At 43.0% G+C, this 27,739-nt stretch overlaps 3 protein-coding genes across 3 annotated transcripts; 2 read left to right on the plus strand and 1 right to left on the minus strand.

Moving 5' to 3' along the window:
- Positions 1 to 37: 37 nt before the first annotated feature.
- LOC136433407 (serine/threonine-protein kinase pdik1l-B-like) lies at positions 38 to 8,804 on the plus strand. Its single transcript, XM_066425584.1, has 9 exons — positions 38 to 237; positions 1,839 to 2,008; positions 3,302 to 3,423; positions 5,208 to 5,367; positions 5,768 to 5,891; positions 6,292 to 6,614; positions 6,919 to 7,016; positions 7,348 to 7,437; positions 8,166 to 8,804. The coding sequence occupies exons 2-9, from the start codon at positions 1,844 to 1,846 to the stop codon at positions 8,365 to 8,367; spliced, it is 1,284 nt and encodes a 427-aa protein (XP_066281681.1). The 5' UTR covers positions 38 to 237; positions 1,839 to 1,843; the 3' UTR covers positions 8,368 to 8,804.
- Positions 8,805 to 10,662: 1,858 nt separating this feature from the next.
- LOC136433408 (arginine and glutamate-rich protein 1-like) lies at positions 10,663 to 19,880 on the plus strand. Its single transcript, XM_066425585.1, has 8 exons — positions 10,663 to 12,078; positions 14,417 to 14,502; positions 14,642 to 14,719; positions 15,368 to 15,466; positions 16,598 to 16,705; positions 17,237 to 17,315; positions 17,571 to 17,741; positions 18,112 to 19,880. Exons 1-8 carry the CDS (start codon positions 11,727 to 11,729, stop codon positions 18,291 to 18,293), a joined length of 1,155 nt encoding a protein of 384 aa, XP_066281682.1. The 5' UTR covers positions 10,663 to 11,726; the 3' UTR covers positions 18,294 to 19,880.
- A 288-nt stretch (positions 19,881 to 20,168) lies between these two features.
- On the minus strand, positions 20,169 to 27,668 carry LOC136431983 (nuclear exosome regulator NRDE2-like). Its single transcript, XM_066422992.1, has 12 exons — positions 27,500 to 27,668; positions 26,742 to 26,832; positions 26,187 to 26,525; positions 24,571 to 25,625; positions 24,291 to 24,427; positions 23,947 to 24,070; positions 23,400 to 23,697; positions 22,909 to 23,194; positions 21,826 to 22,679; positions 21,462 to 21,606; positions 20,873 to 21,046; positions 20,169 to 20,393 (listed from the first exon to the last, which is right to left on the minus strand). The coding sequence occupies exons 1-12, from the start codon at positions 27,666 to 27,668 to the stop codon at positions 20,169 to 20,171; spliced, it is 3,897 nt and encodes a 1,298-aa protein (XP_066279089.1).
- Positions 27,669 to 27,739: the final 71 nt, after the last annotated feature.

A 27,739-nucleotide genomic window follows, 5' to 3' on the forward strand; every position in this document is an offset into this window, starting at 1 on the left:
CGTTCGTGCTGCTATTGCCATGGCATCGTGGTATACATTATGCAATCTGTCAGACATAAGTGTTTACATGTAGGGTCCATGAATTTGTTTGTCATGCGTATAATCCAGCGTTTCAAAGTTCGGGTTGAAGTCCTTTATACATTTGTTTGCCAGTTCTTCTGCGCGTCCTGGTCTTTAAAAAAACATGTTTATCAGCTTCCGTGGACAATTCTACATGTAACAAGCTGTCAGTGGCAGGTAAGTCTTCTTTTCAAATGTTGCGCACATACATGCATAAATATCCCTTCAGCCCTTCGGGGTCTTCTCTAAATCTCAACAATTCAGAAAAGTATTTGTTAAGATGACGCGGGTTTAGTAGCGACCAATGTAGAATCTAAAGGTAGCCCAGAAGTTTCCTAGTGGCCGAGACTCTGTAGCAGCTTCCGTCTACGTTCCTCGACAGTATAGATGCCTTTCAAAGTTCCAATGTTTAAAGTTTGAGTTTCAAGAAAGTAATGACAGAAGAAGACAAAAATTGCCTAAACTGTCGGATTGTAAAATTTCACCGTTCCTGATCCGATCTTAGTTGCCATGACAAGTACGACATGCGTGCTTTGTTTACGTGTGGTCCTGTACGTACGCAATGGCGGTACCAAGCAAACAACATAAGCAACAGTATCTATTGCCTTCACGGGCAAATTCTATGTACCAGTGAATGCCATACTTTGTACCTTGCACAATTGTTGTGCAATAAAGTTATTATCATTATTATTATGTTGTTGTTGTTTTTCACTGGACAAATACTTAAGACTTATTAAGAACGCTGCATGTTTGTTTGTTTTTATGCGAGAAACATATACTGTACCATATCTCTCCGAAAATGGATCACTTAAAAAGATTCCTTTAAAATCATTGGCACGGCATGCAATGCCAATGAAATAGCAACTTTCTCATCAATTTAAGAACAACTGCAATTGAACAAGGCTACTCAAGGCGACGGTAGATGGGCCTTGTACACCTGACCAAACTTGTCCTTTTATGTAGCCATAGTAACGTTGGGTAACATAAATTCGTGGGGTACTTAAATTCGCAATTGGACTCTAAGTGTGATCAATCATCAAAACCCCTCTTTGTTGCTACAAGCTACGGCACGTGTATTTTCCCGCCGCCATATCATTACCCAGAATCCTGTTGTCAAGCAGACGACAAAGGTTTATGAGGAACACTTTTTTGTCTAAATGTTGCGTGTGATTGTGGACTGATGACGATATTTTCCTCAAAGTTTGCTCCTAACACAACAAGGAATACATGGACATAGTAGTATTATCAATGCATCCGGCTAACTTTCCATGAATAATGTACACGTTGCCATGACGGTGGATGTCGACTTTGACGTTCTATAGCTACCGACTCAACACACGGGTTGTTCCCATAGGCCTGATGTGTGCGGTACGGCCGTTTTTTCGTGTATTTTTTTACTTGGACACGTCTATATCCATAGCACTCTCCTCAAGCCAAGGATGGAACGAATAGCTGCTGTATAAAATGTAATTAGCGGTAAGATATTCAAGACGAATCTTCTCTCCCGAATTAATGTTCACCCCTGTCCGACAGCACCGTCATTGTGCGTGCGGCGGACGGTAGTTTCAAGTTGAAATATTATGGTGTCAGCACGACTAGAGACAAAATCTACCATAATATATATGATCAGTGCAAAGATAGTACATGATACTGACAGAATAATAGAAAAAAAGGATGGTTTATTGTTCTGCTAGATTGATTTCAGTCAACCATTATCGGAAAAATCCCGAATTTATGTTACCCAACGTTAATATTTATTTGTTTTTCTTCTTCTTTAGCCGACATGGAGAAATACACGAACCTACAGGAGCTCGGGCAGGGTGCGTTCGGTAAGGTGTATAAGGCGGAACGTCAGGAGGACGGCAGCACACACGCACTGAAGTGTCTCACTGTAGACTCCATCGACAAGGGCCAAGTTGTCCTGAAGGAGATCTATGCTCTAATGCAGGTAAGACGGTGCTCTTTTTTTACAAAGCGGACACCAATAAGAAGAAATATTCCACCACACATTCCTCGTCCACTAGCCTGGAATCCATACCCTCGGTGCCTCCCCGACATCTCTACGGCACTGTGAGTGACCCTCACCCGCCCAGACAGCTTAGCCCGCTCGGGGTGTTGTTTACGGCCTTGGATTAATTAGCTTGGCACCTACGGTATGGCCGGACGCTGTACTAATTCCTCTCGATTTATGGCCCTCCCAGCGCCGGGTGTCTCGCGGTCTGACAGCGCGATTGGACATGGGCGCTGCCCACGGCGGCGAATCAGGATCTGTTTGTGTATGATAATTGGCTAGCGGAACATGTCAGTTGATTAAACCTCCTTGGTTGCATCATGCACTCAGTAGCAATGTGCTCTTTTGTGTTCACCAGGGATCAATCTATACCTTGTTTAGAAGCACAAGTAAATACCAAAGGTTGTTGTTCCTAATTCTCTAATCCATACAAACTGAAATATCGTGATAATCAAGATCTTGCTCGGCCGCCCGAAAATCTCTCGGGTATTGTTGTTGTACTGCCTGGGTCACGTTTCTGATAGCGACATGTTGAAGATGACTGTAAACGGCTGTCCTTTCACGCTAATTTCCAGAGTGACAGCCATGAGATCAGAGGGGCATTGGGGACCCAGTATAGCTCAGATTTTAAGCTAGTTTAGCAACAAGAGAGCCTTAGAAACAATGTTTTCTGCAGCCTTGTGGTAGGACCGTGCGTCACTCGTCTTAGATGGCGGCCATGTTAGATATGGTAATGAGTAGAGGGACCGAACAGCGGAAAACGCGCGCCAACCTGGCGCGCCAATCAGAGCTCAGCGGAATAATTAGATCAGTCTGCTCTGTTCCCATTGGGCGCATCAATCTGATGCGCCTTGAATCAGGCCCGTATTGATACCCTGCCAGTCTCTAGGGGCGGCGGAAAAGTAGGAAGGCAGCGGAAGTGGGGTGTAGCGGAAGTAGGATGGCAGCCAGAGGTAGAAAGGCCTTCAGAAACTGACTGGCCCGGTAAAACACCACTAAGCCGACCCTAGAGACTGGGACCAGGCTATCGTCCACGGACGTGTGGACTTAATACAATAAAAACACTTCAGACCCATCAATAGATGTGTATATGACATATGATATCACATCATCGACATATGCATGTTTGTATGAATGTCCAGAAAATACTGACACACTGGTTTGTGATCCTGTTGAATCCTGACCGTTTGATATGTGCTGTTGTACCTGTTGTCGCTTTGTCAAATATAGATTGGAAAGCACCCAAACATCTTACAGTTCACCGACATATTTACTGAGGGTGCAGGCTTGAACACCCCTGTACTGAACGTGTGGCTGGCGCTGGACTACTGTAACGGAGGCTCCCTGGACAGGTACGCTGCAATATCATTCTCACGTACAATACAACATTTACGTAAGATCTGTTGCTTTATTTGCATCGGCCCGCTTGGGGGTGTTAGGTTAGGTTAATGATTATAAATTCAAATGCAGTCATTGTAGTTATCACCAAGACACTATATGAGCGACAGGGGCACCTTGCCCCGGGAGTCAATTCGGACAATGGTACCAGTATATAATGTAGAAATAGGTAACGTTTTACAGTATTAAGGACTTTTAGGGCCTAAAGTCTTTAAAAGCGCTTGAGCTCAGTCGCTTTCCCCATGCTCTAGTGTCCATTCCAAGTCACCGCAAGGGTTGTTATTGTCATAATTTACAAATGTTTTGAATTCTTTGTAATCATTTGTCTAGGAGAGTTCATACTTTGAAAATATTGCGAATGTCATTTCTACTTTATAATCATTTGCCTGGATGTGTAAAACTTTGGAAATATTTATGGTGTGGAATATGATATTTCTAATAGTTTCTAAATAATGGTTACAGCATTCTACCATTTTGTACCATTTTTTACAATTATTTGCAACTGGGTCAGTGGGCTGTGAGGAAAGCAATTCACACATCTTTGCGAATTATGCTTTGGCACCATGCATACATGGTTTGCACAAAGGGCCTAACAGTGTCTAGCAGTGACATCTAAAAATACACAGAGGCAGACAATAGGGCTGGATTAGCACCTACTTTTATGGGGGCAATTACCCTAATCCACTACTTGTAAACATTGCTCTATTTTTCAAATTTGAAAGAATCACATAGAGTCCATTCCAAGTCACCGCAAGGGTTGTTATTGTCATAATTTACAACTGTTTTTAATTCTTTGTAATTATTTGTCTAGGAGATTTCATACTTTGGAAATATTGTGAATGTCATTTCAACTTTATAATCATTTGCCTGGATGTGTAAGACTTTGGAAAGATTAATGATCTGGGATATGATATTTCTAATAGTATCTAAATAATGATTACAGCATTCCACCATTTTTTTTACAATTATTTGTAAATGGGTCAGTGGGCTGGGAAGAAAGCAATTCGCACATCTTTGCAAATTATGCTTTGGCACCATGCATAGATGGCTTGCACAAAGGGCCTAACAGTGTACAGCAGTGACATCTAAAAATACACAGAGGCAGACAATAGGGCTGGATTAGCACCTACTTTTATGGGGGCAGTTACCCTAATCCACTATTTGTAAACATTGCTATATTTCGAAATTTAGAAGAATCACATAGATATTTGCAGATGATTGTAAATAGAAATATTTCTAAAACATCTTATTGGATTCAAATAAATTCAAATTTTCATATTCACTTTTTTTGAAAAATTAAGAATTATTGTGGCTTAGATATTCTTTTATTCAAATTAATTCAAACTAATTAGAAATATCACTTAAAACCCGTGTGTTGACTTGGAATGGACTCTAGATGTTTGCAAATTATTTTGAATAAAGATTTTTGTGTGCAGTCTGTTTCAAAATATTTCTAAAACCTCTAATTGGATTCAAATAAATTAAAATTTTCATATTCATTTTTTTTTTAAATTAAGAATTTTTGCGACTTAGATATTCTTTTATTCAAATCAATTCAAACTAATTACAAATATCATTCAAAAACCCGTGTGGTGACTTGGAATGGACTCTACTGGCAACCTTTGTCACAATACTAGTAGTCATTTGATTAGGCACCCTTGCTCTATGAGCTCTATTGCTCAACCTGTGCTCACAAATGAAAAATGGTTTTCAACGCCTTCATGTTTTCACGGAACAGCTTCATCTTTCGGGACAATCCTAACCGAGCGACCCTTCTGCAACTACTGTGTGACACGACAGAGGGCGTTGCTTATCTGCATGGCAGGAACGTCGTCCACGGATCCTTCAAGCCTGACAATATATTGGTGGACAACTCCGGACAGAGACCGATTGTCAAGGTTAATGACGATTCATTGCACAGTATCTGTCTGCACGTGTTTTAAACTGTTATTTGCAGTGTGAAAATTTTCCTTATAATAAATCTGACTCCTGCCAGGCCGTTTCGACGCATATCTCGTGAAGTGAGCACAATGCACAGCCATTTCTTCACGTTGTCGTGTAGAACATCCACTTTGAAAGACTCAATGTATATATATACAGCTGTAACGAATTAGAAAACTGTTCTATGTGTGTTCCCTCTATTAGTAAGATAAAGAAAAACTTCTCGATGATAATTTTTGGAAGGATTTTTGTAACCAAAAATCAGTTTAGTTTAATTTTGAAGCTGAAACAGGTAATAGGTGTGGCTCTCAACAAGTCATTGATTTCAGATCAAGTTTTGTATCCACCACCCCTTAGATTGCAGATTTCGGCCTTGTCCGTGTTTGGGAACAGGGTGGATGGGATGTCAACAGTTACTACAAGCAGGCTGACAACAACGCCATACTATACCTGTCACCTGAAATCATCGGACCACTGTTGGGTAAGGCATGTAGCTAACTGATGATTCTTTAAAATTTCGTCAAACTGAAAATTAAAAAGCTGTGTTATAAACTAGGGAAATTTGAATAAGAGGAGAGCTGTGTGGTACTGTGTTATATGGACAACAATGGCGATCCGAAGCACACTCTAGGAAATCATTCAGCTACGACTAAATTTTCGGATAGATTCTAAGAAGTAAAGTCAATATGAAAAATAGATAGAACACCTGTTGTGAGTAGTATTTCAACATTACATTGTGCACAGACGTTTCGTCGACTGCTGAACGAAGGACGCATTGGACAGTTGAGATTACATCCCTTTGATACAAAGTAACTGTCACCGGGAACTGTCTTTCTATAGATATGTTTCAATTTGTCTCTTTTTTTCATTATAATGAACAGCACAACGACTCGATTTCGTGAGGTACACCGCCAAGGCTGATGTCTTTGCCTTCGGCCTCATCATAGCCGCCATCTTGGATCAGACGACAAGTACAGATCAAGCCGTCCCATCGACAGATCCAGCGACGCCAGCGACAGATCCAAGCGTTCCAGCGTCAGATCCAACCGTTACAGCGTCAGATCCAACCAGGCCAGGAAAAAGTATGCCTGTCGTTTTCGTCAATGGGCAAGTCACTGCTGTGGCTGACGTCATGATCACACACCCGGAATATCCGGTGGCAGACATGCTTATGACAAGTGAACCGCCGGGATCTCCTGTGAAGGTGTGTAACAAAAGAGATGGAGAGTTTTGGTGGATGGGTTAGGAATCGGAAAGAAAGTATGATTCAGAATCTGATTTTTTTTAAAGTTCATGAAACCATACCTCCAGCAACTTGTAATCTTGGACTGATGATTACACAAAAACATGTTTTTCCATCAAATATGAAAGTGATTTTTTATTTTGCATAATTTGCATCCTGAACCAATCCTACCAATCTGTGTCGGCCCATACTAGGGTAATGGAAAAAACGCGAACCCTACAGAAATGTTTGGCACAGTCAGTGAAAAAACTCTATGTCCTCTCAGACCCTGGTCCTGGCCATGCTGGCAGCTGATCCTCACCAGAGACCAACATCAGAACAGGTCCTCGGCACCCTCAGACAGATCACCGGCTCCTCTGCCAGGTGAGACCTGACATCTTGTATCATCATCATCATCATCATCATCATTTATGAGGGAAGTTACCTGTTTTACGTCCGTGGCTTTGCGTTGCTATTACTAAGCATTTATCGCTACATTTGATGTTTCAGGAATGAGCAATCGACAACAAGAACCTCAGCGGCCACATTTAACTTAAACTATAAAATTGAAAAAGCTGTTAGGTTACCGTTCTGAACCAGGAGGTTGTAAGAAGAAAGATTTTGTGCCATATTTTCCCATCGTTCTGTTAGTTCTGACACTATCGTCTTGGACTTTTCTACTTATGATTTTCTTATAAATAAATAAACCTTGCAGGACCAATATTCAAGCAGTGCCACCACGCCCTTCATACACTGTAGTTGAGGTCCCAGCTGAAGATGCGGTAGCCCGGTCGTGCAAAGACGAGTAAGTAGCCCTCTGTCAGACTGACTGACAACCCAAACACCTGCTTATCCCCAGAAATACTTACCACCTGCAACATTTCTTACGCTAGTTCCTTACCTAGTCAAATTAACGAGGAAAAATATTCGCAGAAGCTGGGCACCCGCAACGCCAGAATAATCCTGGACTATCAAATCGAACAACCTTGTAATACAATTCAATGTGGAAATCTTAAACAGACATTTAGCTATAGTGTGCTTTGGTAAAAAAAAGAGCCCCTCACACACATTCAGGACCTTCCCACGACCATTTGCAATGTTCGGTCGGCTTTGAGTTGGGATTTGTCGAATCGGCCCGGTATTAGGCCTGAGGTTTGTCTCCCAACCATTGGAGAAGGTTAGGAGTGGTAGGGAGGCCATGGCTGGTTTTGTGTGAACGTCTTGACTCTTGTGCAAATTAACAGAAGAGAAGCTTTTGATGTTATCTAAGAACGAATGTTGAAGCTGTTTTTATCTATATATAAGCTCTAGGACTGTTGGAGTACAGAAATTCTGTATCCTTGGCCATGTGATTGTAGAAGAAGTCTCGAAAATTGCACAATCACGTGATTTACAATATGTCATGTCATGTAAGCGTAGTAGACTATCTCGCATGTTTCATAAACCGTAGATGAAAAGGTGTTAAGTACTATCTGCCTGTTGTACATGTAAATTATGTAATAATCGTCAATTATTGATCCTAAACACCCACAGTTGCATCAGCTGCTGTGCGGACTGCTGGATGTGTGAGAAGGGTTACAAGTGGTACAACTGTTATGGGAAAGGTTGGGGATGGGTCATCTTGCTGTGCATCTTTTGGATCCTTGTCCTGGCACTCATCGTATGGCTATGCCTAGTGGGCAAAGGAGACAAGGTTCAAGACCAGTGCATCGGTAGAATGCAAGAGAGGCGGTGAAGATACTAGTAGTGTGGCTCGTTATCCCACAAGGGATATTCTGAATCGGAGCAAACCGCGCCAGGGCCATTGTCCTGCTGACTGTCGGAAGTTCGATGGGAATTGCCGTGATCAGCAGATTGATTAAATTTAAAATCCACATTTGTAGTAAAGGCTAAAGCACCGCATGTACAAACCTCGCAGTGTCAAATGACCATTGACCTCTTCTTACTTTATTCTAATATGTACAGAATATGTAATACTCTATATGGTCACAATTGTGTGTAGAACTGAATTTTGTGCTCTTTTAACATATTGAAAGTACATACATGAAGTGAGAATAGAGTTGTGTTGCAAAACCACATGTTGTGAAACCTGACGTTTTGGTTTCTTTTGTATGGATCCTTTATCATAGTGCTTTCATTCAAATGAAATAAAATGATGTTATTCCAATGACATTGGTGATAGTCAAGCTGTAGCTCTTATCATATTTATTTCACTGTTATGGCCAATAGACTTAAATTGAAGTGACTTGCACCCTTGTGCTCTGAAGCATTATCTGTTTATTCTTTTTGACTGGCAGCTGTGCAACGGTATATCTCCAGCATCTTCTTCCTACATGTATACTAATATCAATACTAATCATGAAAAAAAACTTCTGAAGTTACATACGGTAGGTCCGTGAGATCATAGTATGTACTTTGGTGGAAACGTGACAATTGTACTGAAATCACTGTAACTACACTGTTTGTCGTGTTGAGAAGAACAAAAAGATAAATGACTGGACGGAAAATACAGTCTGCATGGAACCAGAACGAACGTTTGTACTTTTGAATGATTCTCACGCTCAGAGTTGTTTCGGTGGCAGTAAGTAAGGGATAACATAGCATCCTTGCATGCGCTGTCCCTAAAACAAAGAGTTAGCCAACTTGTCTCTACCCGAAGAAGCTAACCTTCAAGGCCAAAGGAACAAGTATGAGATAGAGAGCTGTGACGGTAGATCGGAGATTATTCACCCCTCATAATCCCCCACAGTCTGAACTTCCTCTGCGAACTGACTCAAGCCGGGCGGAATGTACAGTACATATGCTCCCCAGCTAACCGTAACCGTGGGATTGATTTGTTTCACGACATGAAAGTGGAGAGTAGGCGGTGACATCATTTCAAAACCTGCAATTCTTCTCGGTTAAGGAGGTTAAAAACTTCAAGTAAACACTTAATAATACTTTGTCTTCCATGAGTTTGACTCATGAAGGGGGTTATTTGTTTTACCATCGCCAAGCCGATTTTTCCGCCAGGTTGTTAACAGGTTGCACGTTTCTGTCCAAATCGTTCCCGGTTTGTTTGTGAAGGATTAAGAGTGCCACGCACCGGCCATGTGACCGGTTATGCCACATTAAACTTTCACTACAGCACGGTTTATTTGAGCCCGGGACTTGACAGACAAGAGTTTAGCCGACAGCCGTATCACTGGCCGCTGGCCACGCTTGAAGAGTGCTTTTCTTTCCCCTGGGCACTTTTGAAGAGTACTCGACAGAATGAGTCATAATCTCACCAGAGGCAAGGGTTCAGCGGACCGGACAGCTTCTTTTTTAAACAAAGTGTGTTCATTACATACATTGCTTTTGGTGTTCGGTTACACACTTATTGTCTTCTGAGGTGGAAGCGTATTGTCTTTTTGTTCAAAAACAACAACAACAATACTTGCACCTGCGCCTCGAATATTTCTTATTTCAACACTGTAGCAGCAGTGTCCTTGGGTATGGATATCAAGGTGATGACCTTCAACTTGCTTAGTAATCGAAAATTCGAACTCGTCAATTTAACACACGCCACCTGTCTATTGTGAAAATGACATTTGTTGGTGACGAGCTTTTCTTGGTGACGAGTGGAAAATTGAGGTATGGCCGTCTATACCTCGGCTCTGTCAGCCGTGCTTGTGAAATGGCCATCCCCCTCCCCCGTCCGTCTGGACAGGTAAGATGTATAGATGTCTCCTAGCAACGTTTCCTGGCGGGCCGGCACAACAGGTCCTGTATCCTCCAGACACTACAGCTTTGTCATGTAAAATACTGCGGGTGTACAAGGAGGGGTATCAGATACGGAGTTTATAACAAGTTGCGGGCACTTGGATATGTTCAATCTCTCTGCATTAGGAGGACCGAAAGGGAGGCGACAAAAATAGAAGCAATGCCTATAGGAAACACGACACGTAAATAGATAAGTCAGACAAAGCTCAAAATGATTATAGACTATTAGATACGTGAAGTGCAAAACCCTTCACGGGTCTCGCTCAGGCCTGACGTCATCTGACGATCGTGTATTGTTTTCAGTACCCCCCGTGCGGCCCTCACAAGTGGAAACGAGGTTCAGGTTCGAGACTTGTAACCTTCTCTTGGCGTGTTTATAGCCGGTTGCCCCTGGTGACGACGACCGCATTACACCCGACACCCCGCGCCCATTGATTCCAAACAGGATTGATTTACACCTGTGTATTGTATCTACCTGTCCACACCTCAGCCGAGTCGGTCAAGCCTGGCGACGAGCGGCTGTTCTCGGCGATATTTCGACGTACGAGACGCCCTTGACGTCGTCTGCTGCGTCAGAAGATCGTCCGGAGAACGTGCCGGTGTCGAGGGGAGCGTGACTACCCGCTGCCGGGGACCACCCGAGCGTACGGGAGTGTCAACAGGTGGTCGAGGTTTACGGAAATCGCATCGCTACGCGTGCCACTTTTCACGCTTGTGAGAACGCGAAATCGCACGGGAGGGGAGCAGAAAGGACGTAGAGTGAGCCAAGAGGGCAAACGGAATTTCGCTGTGCAAACCAACTCCACGTCCGGAGGAAGCAAAACTCAAGGTTTCCTGTCATAACGGAGTGGGGACTGCAGATTTCTGAACATCAGTCAGAAGAAGAGAAGGTTCTAACAGAATCCAGGGTTGCTGTTCGTCCAAACATAGTTACAACACTTACTGTGGTGGCGAGACGTGTGACTGAAACGTAAGGAAACTGTTTTTGAGTTGACGTTTCTTCCTAGATACATCTTGAAGAAGGACAGAAAGTATATCACCAAATAAGGGGAACCAGCGGGTTCAGTCTTGACTTCTCAAGATGTAAATTCAGCAACTGTTATGAGTCGCTAACTATCTCTTTGACAGTACAGCAGATTAAAGTAGCGATAAGAACCCGCCCCGTCCATAGTAACTGCTGCGCTGCAGGTGTTTTTCAAGTGAGAAAGCGTGCCACGCGAGTCAGCACAGGCAGGGTCGTTTGCTGGTAAATTGCGTTGTTTTTAAACATCGCCCTGGAGCCAGCAGGAACAACGTGAGTGTAACAAGACAACAGTCGAGTGTTTTGGATCATCAAGGTGAGACACAACAATGGGGTGTGGATCGTCCAAAAGTGCGGCTGTCGTGGCAGACAGTCGTCCCGAAAATCCACATGACAGGGAAGAGACACAGGCACGGAACAAGCAGCAGCAAAATGCCTCAGAGGAGACACTGCCACACAGAACAACAGAGCAAGAAAATAATCTGCGAAACTTGCCCGACTCGACAGTGTCATTAGATAACAGAGACCATGACGATTATGGAAACTCCAGAGACAGGAGTGTGAAATCTGCGGATCAGATCAGCATCGCGGGATCTCAGGACAGCGGGATAGAGACGTCCAACGAACGGCCGACTAAGGGCTCTCATTCCGAACTGCCGGATTTAGACGTCCTCAGGACAGGTATGTGTGTGTCTAGATACTTACTATGTTAATTATGCTTTCCCTTCATTCTTTCAAAAGCAATCAAGATTAAAGATGATAGATAAATAATACCGATGAATTCATAGCTGATTTGTACTTTTATGACGAAAGACAGTGCTTAAATCAATTCTACTGGATATGGAAATTGCAATTCGACCTGAACGCCCCAAAATAAGTTCCTCTTCCCTTTGCTTGCACCAATCGCTGTAGAAGTGCACTTTGTGCAATCAAGGAGGCTGCAACATCAAATTTTTACAAAAACTAGATCACAAGTCGTCAAAACAATATGTCCTGATGAAGGTAATCCAACTAAGATCATTTGTAATGACTTGTAGTAGATTACAAGTATGAACCATGAAGTAATCCCGTTGAACTAATTTCAGTCGTGACATAAATCCTAAACATGTGCCTTTAAGGTGAAAGAGAAACAGCCTACATTCTAACATACATGTTATAGAGGTAATTTATCCAGTCAGTTATATTTAGACCTTTATCATACAAATCCATGCCGAGATTGAAGCAACATAATTATGATGTATAAAAGGACCCAGATGCCGGAATGCTGAGGTACAAAAAATTCGACAATGGAACGAATCACAGGATCATACGTACTACAAATTTTATTTACTTCAGAATGATGATACGAAATTCCTATGGGACAGTGAACATGGCAGTGTTGGAAAAGTGTTCACACAATAATAGTCATCAGACGAGATGCAGAAGAGATGCAGTTATAAAAACACTAGCTTATTTACAGTCATAGTCATAACGTCTCCAATGAGACTGTAATACTGCAGCCTGGAAGTACGCAGTAGACTGATGATGAAAAGGCTCTACCATTATCCAGGACGTGAAAGGCACTGACTTAGTTGGGATATATTCTGATTATGATGATCACGGAAGAGACACTGGTACAGTGTAGCACTGTTTTGTCCTAGCTGTAAAGATACATGCTCCTATTTGCAAAATATCTCGTACTTAAATGGCTAAAGTAGCATGGCACCACGCTGCCCATGATTTTAGTGATGTCACCAGGCTTGGGACATCAAGTGCACTCCAAATTTCAGACATGAAACTATAGGTTATTAGCAAATTAGCGTTGTGATTAGAAGGGGAACCGACAAGTATCTCTTTCTTGAAACTCCCAGTCGCAGCCATATCCACCTCGGTTACCCGCGTTCTGTTTACCGTCAATTCACCCACCTATTGTCCCCGCGCTTTTGTTTAAAGTCACTTAAAACCGAAGTGAATAGAGCTGATGTGATAGGAGATCAGGTGTGTTGACTTAGAAACTTAAAGCTATTTTAGTTCCGGTGGAAACTGTTTGGTATTGTTGCACGGGAGGGTGCAGGATAATACACTACTGCGTGCCATACAAGAGGGACACGGCGATACGCCACAGTCTTTATACTACCGATTGACGAGTGTGGCGTAAATGGCTGAGAGTAATTTGATGTTTTGTTTTCCCCGCCGCCTTTGTCAAAACAATCACAGCCGACACAATAGAACTGAGAAACTTGGAAGTCGTCCAAAGGGAAAGGTTTACTTTGTGACTCTTGACTTTGTTTGACGGCCATAGCAGACGTACTTTAAGTACTACAAGTATTGTGGTCTCTAAGTGCTAACTTCCTGATAGCTCTCATTGCAAAATTACCGTGGCCACTATTGAGAGACGGCAACACTATACAGTATTTAAAGACGCAGCGTGCGCAGTTTGGTTGGTAGTAATACTACCATGTTGGAATTCAGTCGTCTCCAGCACATTTAGGATCTGTCCTGAAAATTCCTCCATTCAACGATTATCCATTTTTCCACTATGATGTTCTTCATTGCTGTCTTTCATCTACTTCTAAAGACGGAGTAAGAATGTTGTGCAAACATCTGTCTATATTGAATGTAAGAATAACAAGTGTGGGTCGTGTGAGGTTGTTTTTCTACCCTAATGGTACGTGCCCTTTCGTCTTTGTAACCCTGGCTTTTAGTTATGGATTTGAGGTTGAAAAAAAAATCAAATATCCCAGATGTGTTCATCATTCAGTGCCGACAGGTTAAGATTTAATCATCGATTCAATTGCATTCTATCCGTTGAGTCGAGAAGACAAACTAAAACACTGTATGTGGTGGTATCCTTGAACAAGGCTGGGTATACTCTGTTTGTGTTGTACTTTGTGAAGAGGAGGTATGCTTCGATGAACGGCCTGTATATGTATAAATCGTGATGGTTCGTTTCCTTGTGATTAATAGTACCAAAGCTTAGGCAAATCTTACAAATACGGCTTATTCGGCATCTATAATGATGTGATGTTTTCTCACACAGTACCAAAAGCAGTGGCATTCGACGTGCCCCTGGCTAACACCAGTGATGGGAGCATCACCAGAAGACACCCACCCAGAAGACTACAGGTCAGGAGAGTTGGTAGTACAAATGCCCCGATAGATGTCTCGTAGTGATGAATTCTGCTTCACCTCTCATTATGTATACATTTGTATCATTAAGAAATTATCAATCATAGATGTTTCGTTCTTCGACTCCCTTGTGTAGAAACTGGAGTCGGTCCCACGCCTGACACCCGCCATGCTGGAAGAGAAGTTAAAATCCGCGGAGGAGAGGAAAGAAATGGTAGGAACTTCTTCGTCTTCTACAGCTTTAATCCTCTAACTGTGCTTTAACTGCGCTGTTTGAACCACCATAGACAAGGACATTTACAGGTGTGAAATTGTGTTGCTGAAGTCTTAGGTGGGTCTGTGTTGCCCCCTCAATTGACATGTACTACTATCGTTACCTATCTAGTATACAATTAATGAAGAGATGACGAATTAAGTAGAATATGAATCCATTGTCCCCCAGGTATCAGACATATTCTGGTTCTGTAAACAAAAGGGTTTTCGTGTCAAACGCAAAAATAGAAAATCGAAGAAGGATGTCTGTCGGGATCATTCTAGGAGAAAGGTTAGAACAAGTTAGTGTCCCAGACGTGTGCATGCGCAGTCTTCTGTTCAAGCCACAGCGAGGGGACTGACCGAGAGACTGTCGTGTTCAGCCGACCTTTCCTGGGTGTTCGTGCAATTTTCTTTTCTTCCAAATCAGAGGAAGGTCATCAGATCGTAACCTCCCTGACAAATAAAGGAAAGGGCAGTAACCTCGTAAAGGAATTCTAAAAGATCGTTACACTGACAAGGCCGAGATGTTTACATATTTAATGACACGATTGTTGAGGTGCACGTGACACAGTAACAGTTCTTATTTCCGCTCTGACCCGTCTGGCAGGAGCTGCAGAAGAAAACCAAGTCGGCGGCCAGAACGTCACGCAGACATCGGCAGATCAAGGAGGCCATGGAGTTCGAGAAGAGTCTGAAGGAAGAAGAGGTAAGAGCAGTTTTCGGTTCACCCTTTTCCATCTTACTAGTATTCAAAGATGGAAACTTAATTTCATGAGGACTGGCCTCTTATTAGTCCTAACAGGATTCTTGTCCCAATTCTGTAGCAAAATACAAGGAACATCAATGATATGTTTCCAAGAAGAAGAAAAAAGGCGTCAAGGAATGACAGGAATTTGGATTTTTGTTCTGTAGACAGTAACAAAATGCTTTCGTTTTCATGCCCTTCATTCGGGGTTGGGTCGGGAACTTTAACATGCACTAGTACTTACTTTTAGACGCTGCTACGGAATATGATGTACATGTAGCGTTGAATTATGACGGACTGACATGACTGAGGTAATACGGATGAGGATTTGACTTGTGTTTATTCAGCACGATACAGTAGGATTTTCATCCGTACCCTTTAGTAGCTTCCTTTAACACAAGACTATGAATGCGGTGAGGTTCGTTTTGTTTAAAAGTAAACCAGGTCATCTCTCGGCAAACTGGAATGTCGTGATCATTATTCACGCGAAGTCTTTGTTCCAAAATCAGTCTGTCGATAAACAACTGTTTCACAATGAATGCGTCTGCAAGAACAGTAAGAAAGCTGCGCAGTGCTAATTATTTTCAAAGACATTCCTATAAGTGTCTTGGCTAATTTACAGTATGAGTTTGTGACAAATACATGCAGGGGCTCGAAGGGGCAAAACGGAATCCTTTTTTCAACGGTATTGAAGTTTCCCATTATTGCATAATCCCATCTTTTTTTAAACAAACGCACACGTACACCTGGAAATATTGACTATGTTTGTGCGGTGACGCTGTGCACGTTGATATATGTCTATATCAACTTTGCACTCAGCCATGCGATGACTTTGACAAGCCATTATTCTGCGCTCCCAAACGTACTTTAGACGATCGTGTCTTTAATCTATTCAGAAATTTATCTTAGATGACTGCGTCTAGCTAAACAATTGCTGCTCAGTGACATACATTTTGCTATCGAATTGCACGGGTTACTGGGGCAGTATGGCATAAAGATAAGATAGGGGTCATAGTCTGAAAAGAATTGCCATGGTACAAAGATAATAGTACACGCATTTCCGACCACATTTGCGCATGCATTTCCATTCAGATTGACAGGACTCTATCGTCTGCGGAGCGGAAGAGGCGCCAGAAACAGGAGGAAATAGTTGCCAAGCAACGCTTGCGAGAGGAACGTGCAAAAAGGGCAAGAGAGAAGGTAAGCGACATAGCTAAACTATTGTATACTATGGTCACAATTAAGCCATCATAGATAGGTTGTGCTATATCTCAGCGGCAGTCATAGAGTCCCAAACCCTCAAATGTCATGAATACAGTTCCCATCATAAGACTGTTCGGTAATTGCATTCAACGGGTCGGCAAAGGTCTATATATAATTCATATTACTGGACATTTACTTTGTCTAGCGGTTTATCTTTGTCAAGGTTTTGGCCATCAAGATAATGACATGTCAGTTCGTGTTGACAGCAATCATCCATCATAATCCTTAAGCAACTGTACACGATTCCGAGAAAGCACACTGCTGTCTAAAAATGCTGCATAAAAAATGGTACAGTTATCACCATTACCACCAAACTAACCTGAAACTTACGACAATCTGCGTACTAAATTAAACCAGGCCATAGAAAAAAGGACTGTTCTTTTTCACGGGCAACGTTTCGGCAGCTGCTCAAATTTACTTGAGAAGAATTCGATGAAATGACAACCTCCTGTTCTTGTGTCCCGGCAGGCCCAGCGGCTATCCAGTATGGAGGACGTGGATCTTACTTACGAGATGGAGAACGACGAGAACTTCAACGCTGACGACGGTGAGTTCAGCTCTGGGAAATATGGATTCCTGTGTGGGCAGAATTTTTAGTTTACTTTGGACTGCTATTCTCAATAGCACCATGCCAAAACGTTATTTCAATCAATTTGATTGGGATTTCATCAGAATGTCTTCGAAGATGACTGTCTTGACCGAAGACGATCTTATGGCATTTTGAAAAAAAACAAAGTAAGGGTGGTTAAGAAGTCTTAAAACCATCCTGTACATTGTACTTAGATGTCCGTTTGTCTTTCAGAGGACTCGTGGGGAGACCCTGTCGTCCCCGAACTTCTGCAGCCCCCACCGACGGGGACCACCACCAGGACGTCCGGGTCGGCCGTGTCTTCCGAGTCGGAGAGGATCTATGACGGTCGGTCCAGCCCGGTCAAGCGGGTCCATCCACGGCCGGGAGCCGCGCTCAGGAGAGGTCAGCAACTCATCAACTAACTAACTTTGACCTTATTATCAGATATCAAACTCAAACCATTTACCGACCTCAAACTCAAAGTTTTGAGGCAGTCATCAATGATTGCATTGACGTAAACATTTGTGTCAACTGCAGCATTCCGGGTCCCTTTCAACCCAGACCTATGCATTTAAATCCCATGCACGTATAAGGTCATCCTCGCTACAGGGCATTAGACACCAATGGGACAAAAAAGGGCAAATTAAAAGACAATCTCAGCATTAGGGGTTGATTTGGTAGATTGGAATATGAAAAAGGGATTTGACCTTGTAATAAGTTGTATACTGTTTTGTTGTAACGTTACATCTTCCCACTCCCGTCCACCTTACAGGCAGCAGCGGAACCGGCAGTATCGCCCTGGGGCTGGACGCGCCGTTCTCCGGCCGGGTGACCAGCGCGCGGACCCAGCACCAGTTAGACGAGCTGTTCGAGAGGAAGAACGTCCCTGCCGCTGATCATGATGAGGAGATCACGGTGGAGGATGAAGCTGATGATCATGACTTCTTCTCATAACACTGGGCACCCTGAACCACTGCTCTGTAACATAACACTAAGCTATCACTATCACGGAGTTCTGATGAAATATGATTCGATAGACCTACAGTGAAACTAACTGATTTGTATATAAATCTGATTTGCATGTTATTAATGGCTAGGGCACTCTTTGATACATGCTCCACTTGAAGGGCTCTATTTTCATAATCTCCAAGAGCTATCCAAAGGACCAATTGGCCACCGGGAATGTATACTGCTTTGGCCCTTTGGATAGTTCATGCCGGTAAATCAGCTTGGAGATTACTATTTTCATCCATCCCAGTGACAGACTAAGATGAATTGTTGGTAAAAAATGTTGGTTTTGTAAGTTTGTTTTTCATGTCATAAGTGTCTGTTATTTGCTTCCGTCGTTCTGCATCTTTGCTATGTATCAACTCTTTTGTGCAATTTTATTTATCTTCTTATTTACCAACGCACCTGATATTTCTTTGTCCGCCCCTAAGTACATGTAACCTTCATTGACAAATAACTTGAGAAGAAAGGACTAAGCTGGAGTTTACTTATAATCTTTTGTTACAAGAAACTCATGTCTCTTTACCTTCCATAAGGGTTTATGTTAAATCCAAAGTGACAGAAAAAGATCATGAAGTTTGAAACTTCAAGAATGTTCTAAACACAGATTTGCTCCCCAACTGTTTTAGTGAATTCCACCATTAAGAGTCGTGTGTGAAAGTTGTTTCCAGATAGAGAACTATTCATCAGAACATATTTGTTTAGTATGATGTGTTTGAAGATAGTGTTACCGTAAGGTTAGACCTTGTGGAAATCTAATTTATTATGGACCATAATATTCCGTCCATCAAAAGCTTTTAGTAAGGCAAAACATGGTGTTAAAATTTACATGGAGATTGCATGTATGTTGTAGATATGATATCCATATGTTACAGATCTAGAGGTAACAGAATCATTCAGTTCATACCGCGTATTTGCACAACATGTGCAAAAATGGCCAGCTGGATAATTTAATTCCAAATCATGTCATTGTAAATGAACAGATTTGAGCTGACTGCCTGTTCAGCATTGTGGGACTGACATTCAGACTTCAAGTTTGTACTGTGTAGTCAGTATCTAACAGAACAGATCATACAGGATTGTTTTAGTTTGTTATAGATTTAAGTGTCTCTGCACAACATGCTGCTACTACTTAGTGTTTAACAAGAATGTCTCTTCCGGTCTAGGTGCCCAGCGTTACACGTATAAGCCTGTTTGGAAGTATTTACTGAAATGTGGCTGATACATTTGGTTAGATTCACTGTACACATCTAAAGATTGACCTGTGTAACCACCAGTGGACATTACAAAAGTGTTCTTACTTCTTAGTGATAAATCTGACAATTTGGCTCATCAGTAGGCAGAATGTTGGGTTAGTAAATCTCTACACGTCTTTCTTGTGAACATGTCATATGTGAGAAAAAAAGATAACAATTCAAAACACCAGATGTGGAACGTAGTAATATTCTGTTTTATGCAGTTGTTGTTTTCATGCTACAAACTGTGTGACACAGCATGTGTGGCATTGTGAAATAAACACTGATGTAAAAAACATTATGGTCTTCTACAAACTTGTTTATAGACATACAGGAACATTTGGGTGCCTTAGGGAAGGAAGAATATATGGGACCTTTGGGTTAGATAATCCATCAAATGTCCAAACAATATGAAGAGAAAACTTGTCAGGTACAACTAAAGCATAGTTCTTGGGTGGATTATCTAATCATTATATTCCTGACCAAAGCTCAGATAGTTCCATTCATGGAAATTACATAAAAGAAAATGTATTATCCCACAAATGAGATCTATGATATCCTGTCCCAGATCATAGAAGATTACTGATTATCCATCTGGTCCCTCCCCCTTAAAGAGTGGCCCCTTCCCCTGCATAAGTGGTATCTCCCCCTCCACAAGAGGTCCCTCCCCCTCCATAACTGGCCCCTCCCCCTCCATCAGCAGCTCCACCTCCTCCAGTGGCGCCCTGACGCGGATCTCCTTCTCCACCATGATGTCAAGGACGTCCTGAAGGTCATCAGGGAACCACTGCAAAGCATCCATGTACAGCAACTGGGGATGGAGATGGTGGTTTTAAGACACTAGTTCTTTTCTGGGATACAACAACCATTGTAGCAGACACACATTATTGTCTGCTGTTAAATCAGTACAAATGCTGGGACAATCCATGATGACAAACAACATGCCTTCCTGTTTTTTCATCTTGCCTGTGTCAAAGATCAATGAAAGATCTGACTGTCTGGTCATGTTCAGGCAGAGACATAACACATTTTGTGTGATGATGCCTCTGAGAAAGTATAGGTACAAACAGAGGTTAGACTCTGGCTTGTTTTGTACATCTTTTTACGCATTACTGTTGGGCTTTTTAGTTTGTCAGGTTTTCTTTTTGTCTGTAACCTGACAAAGTAGGAAGCCCAACAAAAACGCCTAAACAGACATAGAAAACACCCAGAGCTTGAGATGTTCTAAAATGTCATCAAAAGACAAAGATATGACTGACAACGTATGCCCAGATATATGCTTGCCGTTACCTTTGCCCATGGACAGTTCTGCAGGGCTCTGTAGAACACAGCCTTGGCCTGAGCAGGGTTTCCCTGCTGTATCTCAAAGGCCATGAACCACCTCCACATCAGCACACAGCCCTGGGCGACAGGGGAGCTGCAGCCCCGCTCTAACAGAGACCTGACGCGGTGGGACACACCTGTCTGGGGGAGGTGGGCAGCCGGGGTACCTGAGGGGTGGGTGCGGAGATCAGGGTGTGACAAGAGAACCCACTCAATGTCTCTTTCCAACCCTAGTCTTAAACTTTGATATAATCAAACATATGTGTTGAAAACAAAACATACACAAAAAAAATATTTACCCGGTTCTCTCTTGGGGAAATTATATTAAGATCTACATATGCAGTAAAGCATGACAGATTTGACATACTCTGGTACATACGTTTGGTACAAACTTTCATAATACAGTCCCCAGATTGCAATGATTTGCTTCCAAGAAACTTTAGCAGACATGCAACATGCTTTCACAAGGCATCTAAAATAGATCCTGCTGTTTGGATGATGATATCAAAGTCCCATTACCATCTGCCTTCTTTGTAACATCATCCCAGTTGGTTGCCACAACAACAGAGGACTGACTGGAGATCATCTCCAGCCTCCTCATCTCAGCCTGGATGGCAAACAGGAAGGGGATGGGCGTGGCTGCTTCCTGCACAGCTCGGTCAAAGTACCGCCGCAGCCGGCCAGCAATGTGGGACCTGTGATGTCAGAGTCATGACAGAAATACATGCAGTTTGGTTCAAGTATTTCAGATATGGTGTCAACTGTCATGTCTCAAACTCAAGTCTTGATGTCTACATCCAAACCTCACCTGACCAATGTCTTTGTAACAGTATGGCAACCTATGGACATTACACAGATCTTGAGCTAAGGTCAGCTTTATGTAAAATGACATTAGAATAATATATAATGTTACTACTCACCTTGACTCCAGTTCTATGAACATTTTGAGAAACTCTGGGCTATCAGGAAAGATGAGCAGCGCCCCCTGGAGTGCAGTTCTGACAGTCTGCAGGGATCCAGTACTACATGATAGATGGCGCTGCAGCAGCTTGAGGTAAGCAGAGGTCACTAACTCCAAGTCCATAAAAGTTCTACACCTGTGCTGATCAAACAGGTCATCCTCTTTGCCGTATGTTTGACACATCCTTGTGAGTGTTGATAATACAACATCAAACACTTCTGCAGATGCCTGCATCCCTATTGTCAGGTATTGGAACAGTCCGTAACACACAGTCAAGTGCACAAGGAAGCTTCCACTTGCACAAGGTGGGGGAGGTTTGCCGTCTGCCCCATCACATCCTGCTGTCTCATAGCTGGTGAGTTCCTCCTCCAGAGTCTGCTGATAGTTCCTTCTGGCCTTCAGGACACGAGTGGGTGAAACCGTGTGGTCTGACAGCGGGCTAAACTTCGCTTTCTCACCCAGTGTGCACAGGAGGTGAAGCGCTTTTGTGGATGTCTCACTGCCTGACAGAGGTTCTGACGTCTTCTTAAGGACACTTGAGTCTCCTCCTGTCAGGCCAAGTTCAAGCTCTGCATATGTCCTGTACAGCTCGAACACCGCCAGTCTGTCCTCAGCTGCCCCCTGACCCACTGAGCTCAGGGCAGTGTCAAACACCTTACAAGCCTCCTCCTTGTTGCCTAGCAACCATTCCAGCTGTGCGTAGGCCCCCCACAGTGCCAGGTTGTTTCTGTTCTGGTCCTCTTTCAGTAGACGTTTGGCAAGCCTGCGAACGTTCTTGCTCCGACGTTTCAGCCGCTTTTTGTCCTTCCCTGCCTGTGAACAAGAATTACATAAATGCATCAACTGTCATACATTCATCAAGATATGGAAAATTCCCTAATACAGAAGATCACAGAATGCTCCAATAGGCTCCAATCTTCTGTCAAAACAGAACATTTACGAACGAGACACAAGCAGCAAGCAGTATGATCACTCTCAAAATCTGTAATATGTGTTTGAGAACAAGGTTATTAGTTTTGGTAAAAGTGACACCTGTCCTTACCTGCAGAGTAAGGACAGCTGAGGCCTCATGCTGCAACCAGGCCAGGACCAGCTGCAGCTGTGCTGCACCTGAGAACACCTGCAGCACCTGGCTGAACACATTCTGCACAAACTTCTGCAGCAGTTTTGTTTCTCTCTGCTTGGGTTCCTCACTTTTTGTCCAGCTGTTCATACTGGCAGCACCACTACAAACAGGCACCCAACCAAGGCTGTGATGAACAGCCCTGGTAGAGAATAAAGTCTGTTTCTCCTCCAAGGCAGTCTTGAAATGCCTGTGTGTGTGGAAGCTGCAGGAAAAATGATACTTTGTTACTGTACTAAAACAAAGGAACATTCATAATTGTACAAATTCTTAGCATCCTATGGACTTTCCTTCAAATCCTTATTAACAGGCCAACTATGTACATATTTAGTGTACCATGGATCATTATAGTACCTATGATTTCTATACCTGTCTCATGGACTCTCATCATCTTGTTGTCCTGCCCTTACCTATGTGAAGAATGTAGTGGTACAGTCCTGACTCCTAGGAACTGCAGGAAGTGGAAGACCAGCTGCAGCCTCATCGCCTGGGAGCTGAGCTGGAACAGGGAGTCCGACACGTCGTCAAACAGCACCAGTCTGTCAGGGTCCTCACAGTCCTCCTCCATCTCACCAGCCTTGGTGTCGGGTCGCCATGGCAACCAATGCACCCATTCTCGTCCACTCTCGATGTCCAGCCAGGCCTGACTCTTGGATGCAGACTGGCTCGACACCTCCTCTTCCTCATCTGCATCCTCCACATCATCATCTAGACAGGGGACAGAGGCAACTTCCAGTCTAGTGTGTTGTACATCAATTATAATTTCTCAAACTCTTGCCACATTTCAATCACTTCCTAGCAGCTATAGATGTGGACTCACCTGTTTGTCATGATGCAACTAAGACCATTACAAGCTATATATATGTACAGGACCTTAACTCTTTTACACAAGCAACTAATTACTGTAGTCTCCACATTCTTCACATCCTTTTGATAGCAAACCAATAGACCTCGCACCTGCTGTTACGTTCATCTCCCATCCTCCCTTCTCCTTCTTCTCCTGCCACGTCCTCCAGCCCCGCGCTCCGTCCTCTCCCACCCTCGGGGCACTGCTGTCCCAGAACGGCTCAAAGAACTCAACCTACAGGTACAGACAATGTGTTGGTAGTGCAATGTGTCAGTTACCTATCGTACAGCTGTACATGTATTACTGATGCAGTCCATTACCTGTACAGCTGTACTTATCTATTTATATTTATTTACATGTGTAGAAACACGTAGTACAGTGTGTAAGTTACCTATCATTCACATTGCACTATCTACATACAGATGTAATAGATATCATTGATGCAGTCAACTACCTGTCCAGACACAGGTGTGTTCTCTGCCACAGTGGAAGGGCGGAAGCAGGTGAACTCAATGAGTGCCTGGTAGGAGGAGACAGCCTTCTCCACATGGCCGGCCTGCTTTAGGAAATGGCACTGCTGCACAAATAGCTCTGAAATAGTGAGAAGCAGGGAGTCAGAGAACAAGCTGAGTCTGGCAAAAGAGTTTGGAAACTACATGTACAAGGTTCAAGACAAAATGGGTTAAGTTTATGGAAAATCAAAGGACAGGAAAATAATAGTAATATCACCTTACCCAGCAACTGTTCCTCTGTATGTGGTAGAGGCTTGTGCGACTTGAATGTTCCATCCAGAATGGCTCTCAGCTTGCTAATGCACTTCCCATATAGTGTGTGTACCTTGGATGCTGTAAAGGTGCCGAAGTGAGACTGAGAAAACATCAAGTATTCCCGCAACACTGCTGGGTTGTTTGGGTATTTGAATGCAAATTCCTTCCATTGATTGGTCAGTTTCTTGTTGTCCCAGAACTCCCTGCACAACTTGAGATGCTGTAGTGTCAGTTGTGGGTGAGAAGGGTTCATGTCAATAGCTCGCTCCAAGATGGCGACTTTCTTCTCCATCACTGCTAATGACGTCTTCTTGCGTTTCTCCCTCTCTACATCAGAGTACACTGTGACGGGTCCGTGCTGCATCACTCTATCCTGGAAAGCCACAAAGTCTAGCCACGCCTGTATGTCATGTGGGTTTTCCCTGAGTGTCCTGTTATACTCTGCTGTGAGTCTGGTAATGTTCTCCTCTGAGGTCTCTCCCTCCATCTGTTCCTCATCCACATGTCCTTGCTCCTGTTGTTTGACTGGAGTTTCATTCACTGAGGTGTGTCCTTGGATGTATACCTGTGTAGGAGTGGTGTATACAGGCTGACCTTTGATCTCTAATGAAGAACCTTTGACCCCTCCAGATAACCTATCCAGAGGGATATAGTGTGAACTCTGAACCTCAAGTGGAGGTTTTTCCTTGCCGGTCCGTATTATTTCCACCCTAGTTACCTTGTTGTTCAGTACTTTTGCCACTTCCTTCTCACTATAGTATCGTGAGTCGTATCCTCGCTTCCTCTTCTTTCCCCCCTTGCTGGACTTCTCACTCCATCTGATCCCTTCTCTCTTCCCCAGGCCCAGACAGGACTGTCCAAACCGTCTGTAGTTAGCCAGCTGCAGGCGGTACAGAGAGCCGTACACCAGGTTCTCCTTGTCTGGTTTCTTGTCCACTCTGAAGGCACATTCTGGTCGCAGACCAGCATCCTCGATCCAGATGGTGGCAGCAGCCGGGGCGGTCTTGATACTCCCGGCAGGCCTGGAATATGTTGAAAAAACTGGTCAGACAGATTTTGGTGTGTGATACTAATGTGCTGAGTGATATACATGTGAATTTGCATATATATATATATATATATATAGTTTGCCTGTCACCTGCCATGACATCATTCAGTAGTGTGCAGTTTGATATGGTACTGATGAAAGCGTGACAACTATAAGTCCTTGTGCAATACATACCCTTAAAACATACGCTATGTTTTGTGTACAGGTGAACACATTTTCCAGGGTTCTTGGTGTGACCATGAATTAGCTATGAGAACAAAATGACCTGATCTTCATGTTTACTTGGCAGAGCTATGGGCGGACCAAGATAAGATATATGGACTTAAGTAGAATATTTGCAAAGGACTTAATCATGCACCTGTGTGAAGCCTCAAACTGCAATTTTGCTACAGTATGGCAGAATAGTAATAATTTACTCAGGCTATAGGTCGAACCTTCACTGCAATAATGTCAATAATATTATACTATACCCAATTATTTCTACCTTGTTTGTCGTTCAAATTATATCACAATTGTTAACATACACATTACTTACTCTTTATCACCAGGAACCACAGTTTTCTCGGATGAATCTTTGTCTCTGGAGGTCTTGTGCTTTTTGTGTTTATGCTTATGTTTATGTTTGTGCCTGTGTTTATGTCTGGATTTCTTGTGGCAATGTGTCCTGCTCTCAACATCTTCTTTCTGAGAGTCTCCATTTTGCCTTCTGCTGCCATCGTTCACAGCCCTGTCCCTTTTGTTGCCATGGTAACTGACTCCACCCTTCCTCCCATACTCCTCCCCACTGCTGGGACTGCTGCCAGGCTCAGTCTTGACTTTCTTCAGGAGCTGAGGTTCATCATCTGCACTGTCCTCAGTCTCACTACTAGAAGACCTATTATTATATAGTAATTAAGGAGGTGACATATCAAAAACATCCTGATTAAAGGTTATCCTGAAAGAATCCTAAGTAAAGGTTAACTAGATACTTAACAGTATGTCAAACACATTGGTTACACTTACAGGATCAATTTTGTTAACATTCTTAGGAAAACGTTGGCTTGAATTGAAGTTGAAAATAACTGTGATGGTAAGCATATATTGAACCCACCTGTTCTCTTCAGCTAACCTTTGCTCCTGCAGCTTCCACAGGTCTGCCACATGTGCCTGAGGGAAACTTGTGTTCTCCAACCAGTCAAGACCTGAAACATGGGTAATATAATAACAAAATGGATTTTTCTGCAATCACATGATTCTATTAAAGACCCATTCATACCATCCCAATGTGCAAATCCTGATTTCAGCGGTCCGAATCCGGTTGAAATGGGGGGTTAATCCTGATCTGCCAAATAAGGATGTGGATTCGGCTATCAAGTCAGGCTCAATCCGATACCTGGGTTAACGTTAATCCCTAATCCTGGTATGAACAGGGTCAGATCGATAACAACAACCTGGTAATGAAATTGTTTCATTTCTACATTCTAGGCCAATCTTGTCAACATGCCGTGAACTAATTACTAAATGATTACTTCTTCAGGAAATCCTCTGGGAACGGATTAAACAGACATGGACATCTCCCAGGTAGTTAATACTTAAGCATTTAATTAGGGGACATAACGTTAACGTTAACAGATCCGTTAACGTTAATAATAGAAATACTTAGTTTACTGGTAAAAATAATCAAACAAGCAGCCAATTGAAAATGCGACTAACTAAATGACTTGTAACATAAGTTAACTGTTAACGTTATATACAAACGATAAGTAATACACATCAAAAACGCAAAAAGCGAAATCAAAAGCAATATAGTTTATCGCAAGCAAAAGGTTTTAGTTCTGCCCCCCTCCCCCACCTCAGGGATAGACTCACGTCGATCAACGCCTGCAGATGGTAACGCCTGATCATGCTGATATGCAGCAAAGAGACCTCCCTGTCCTTCAGTAGAGACTGATTCCCCTTCCTCTGCTACGGGAAACAGCGTCGAAACTCCATGGGATCGAGCTGAAGAAAGTTCGTCTCCATCAGGAGATTCCGCCATGACAGTAATATTTTTTGCTGCAGTTCATTCAAATGCTACTAGAGGGCAGTATTGCACGAGCTGGCAATACT

Source organism: Branchiostoma lanceolatum, chromosome 4 (genome assembly GCF_035083965.1).
Source record: "Branchiostoma lanceolatum isolate klBraLanc5 chromosome 4, klBraLanc5.hap2, whole genome shotgun sequence".
NCBI lineage: Eukaryota > Metazoa > Chordata > Leptocardii > Amphioxiformes > Branchiostomatidae > Branchiostoma > Branchiostoma lanceolatum.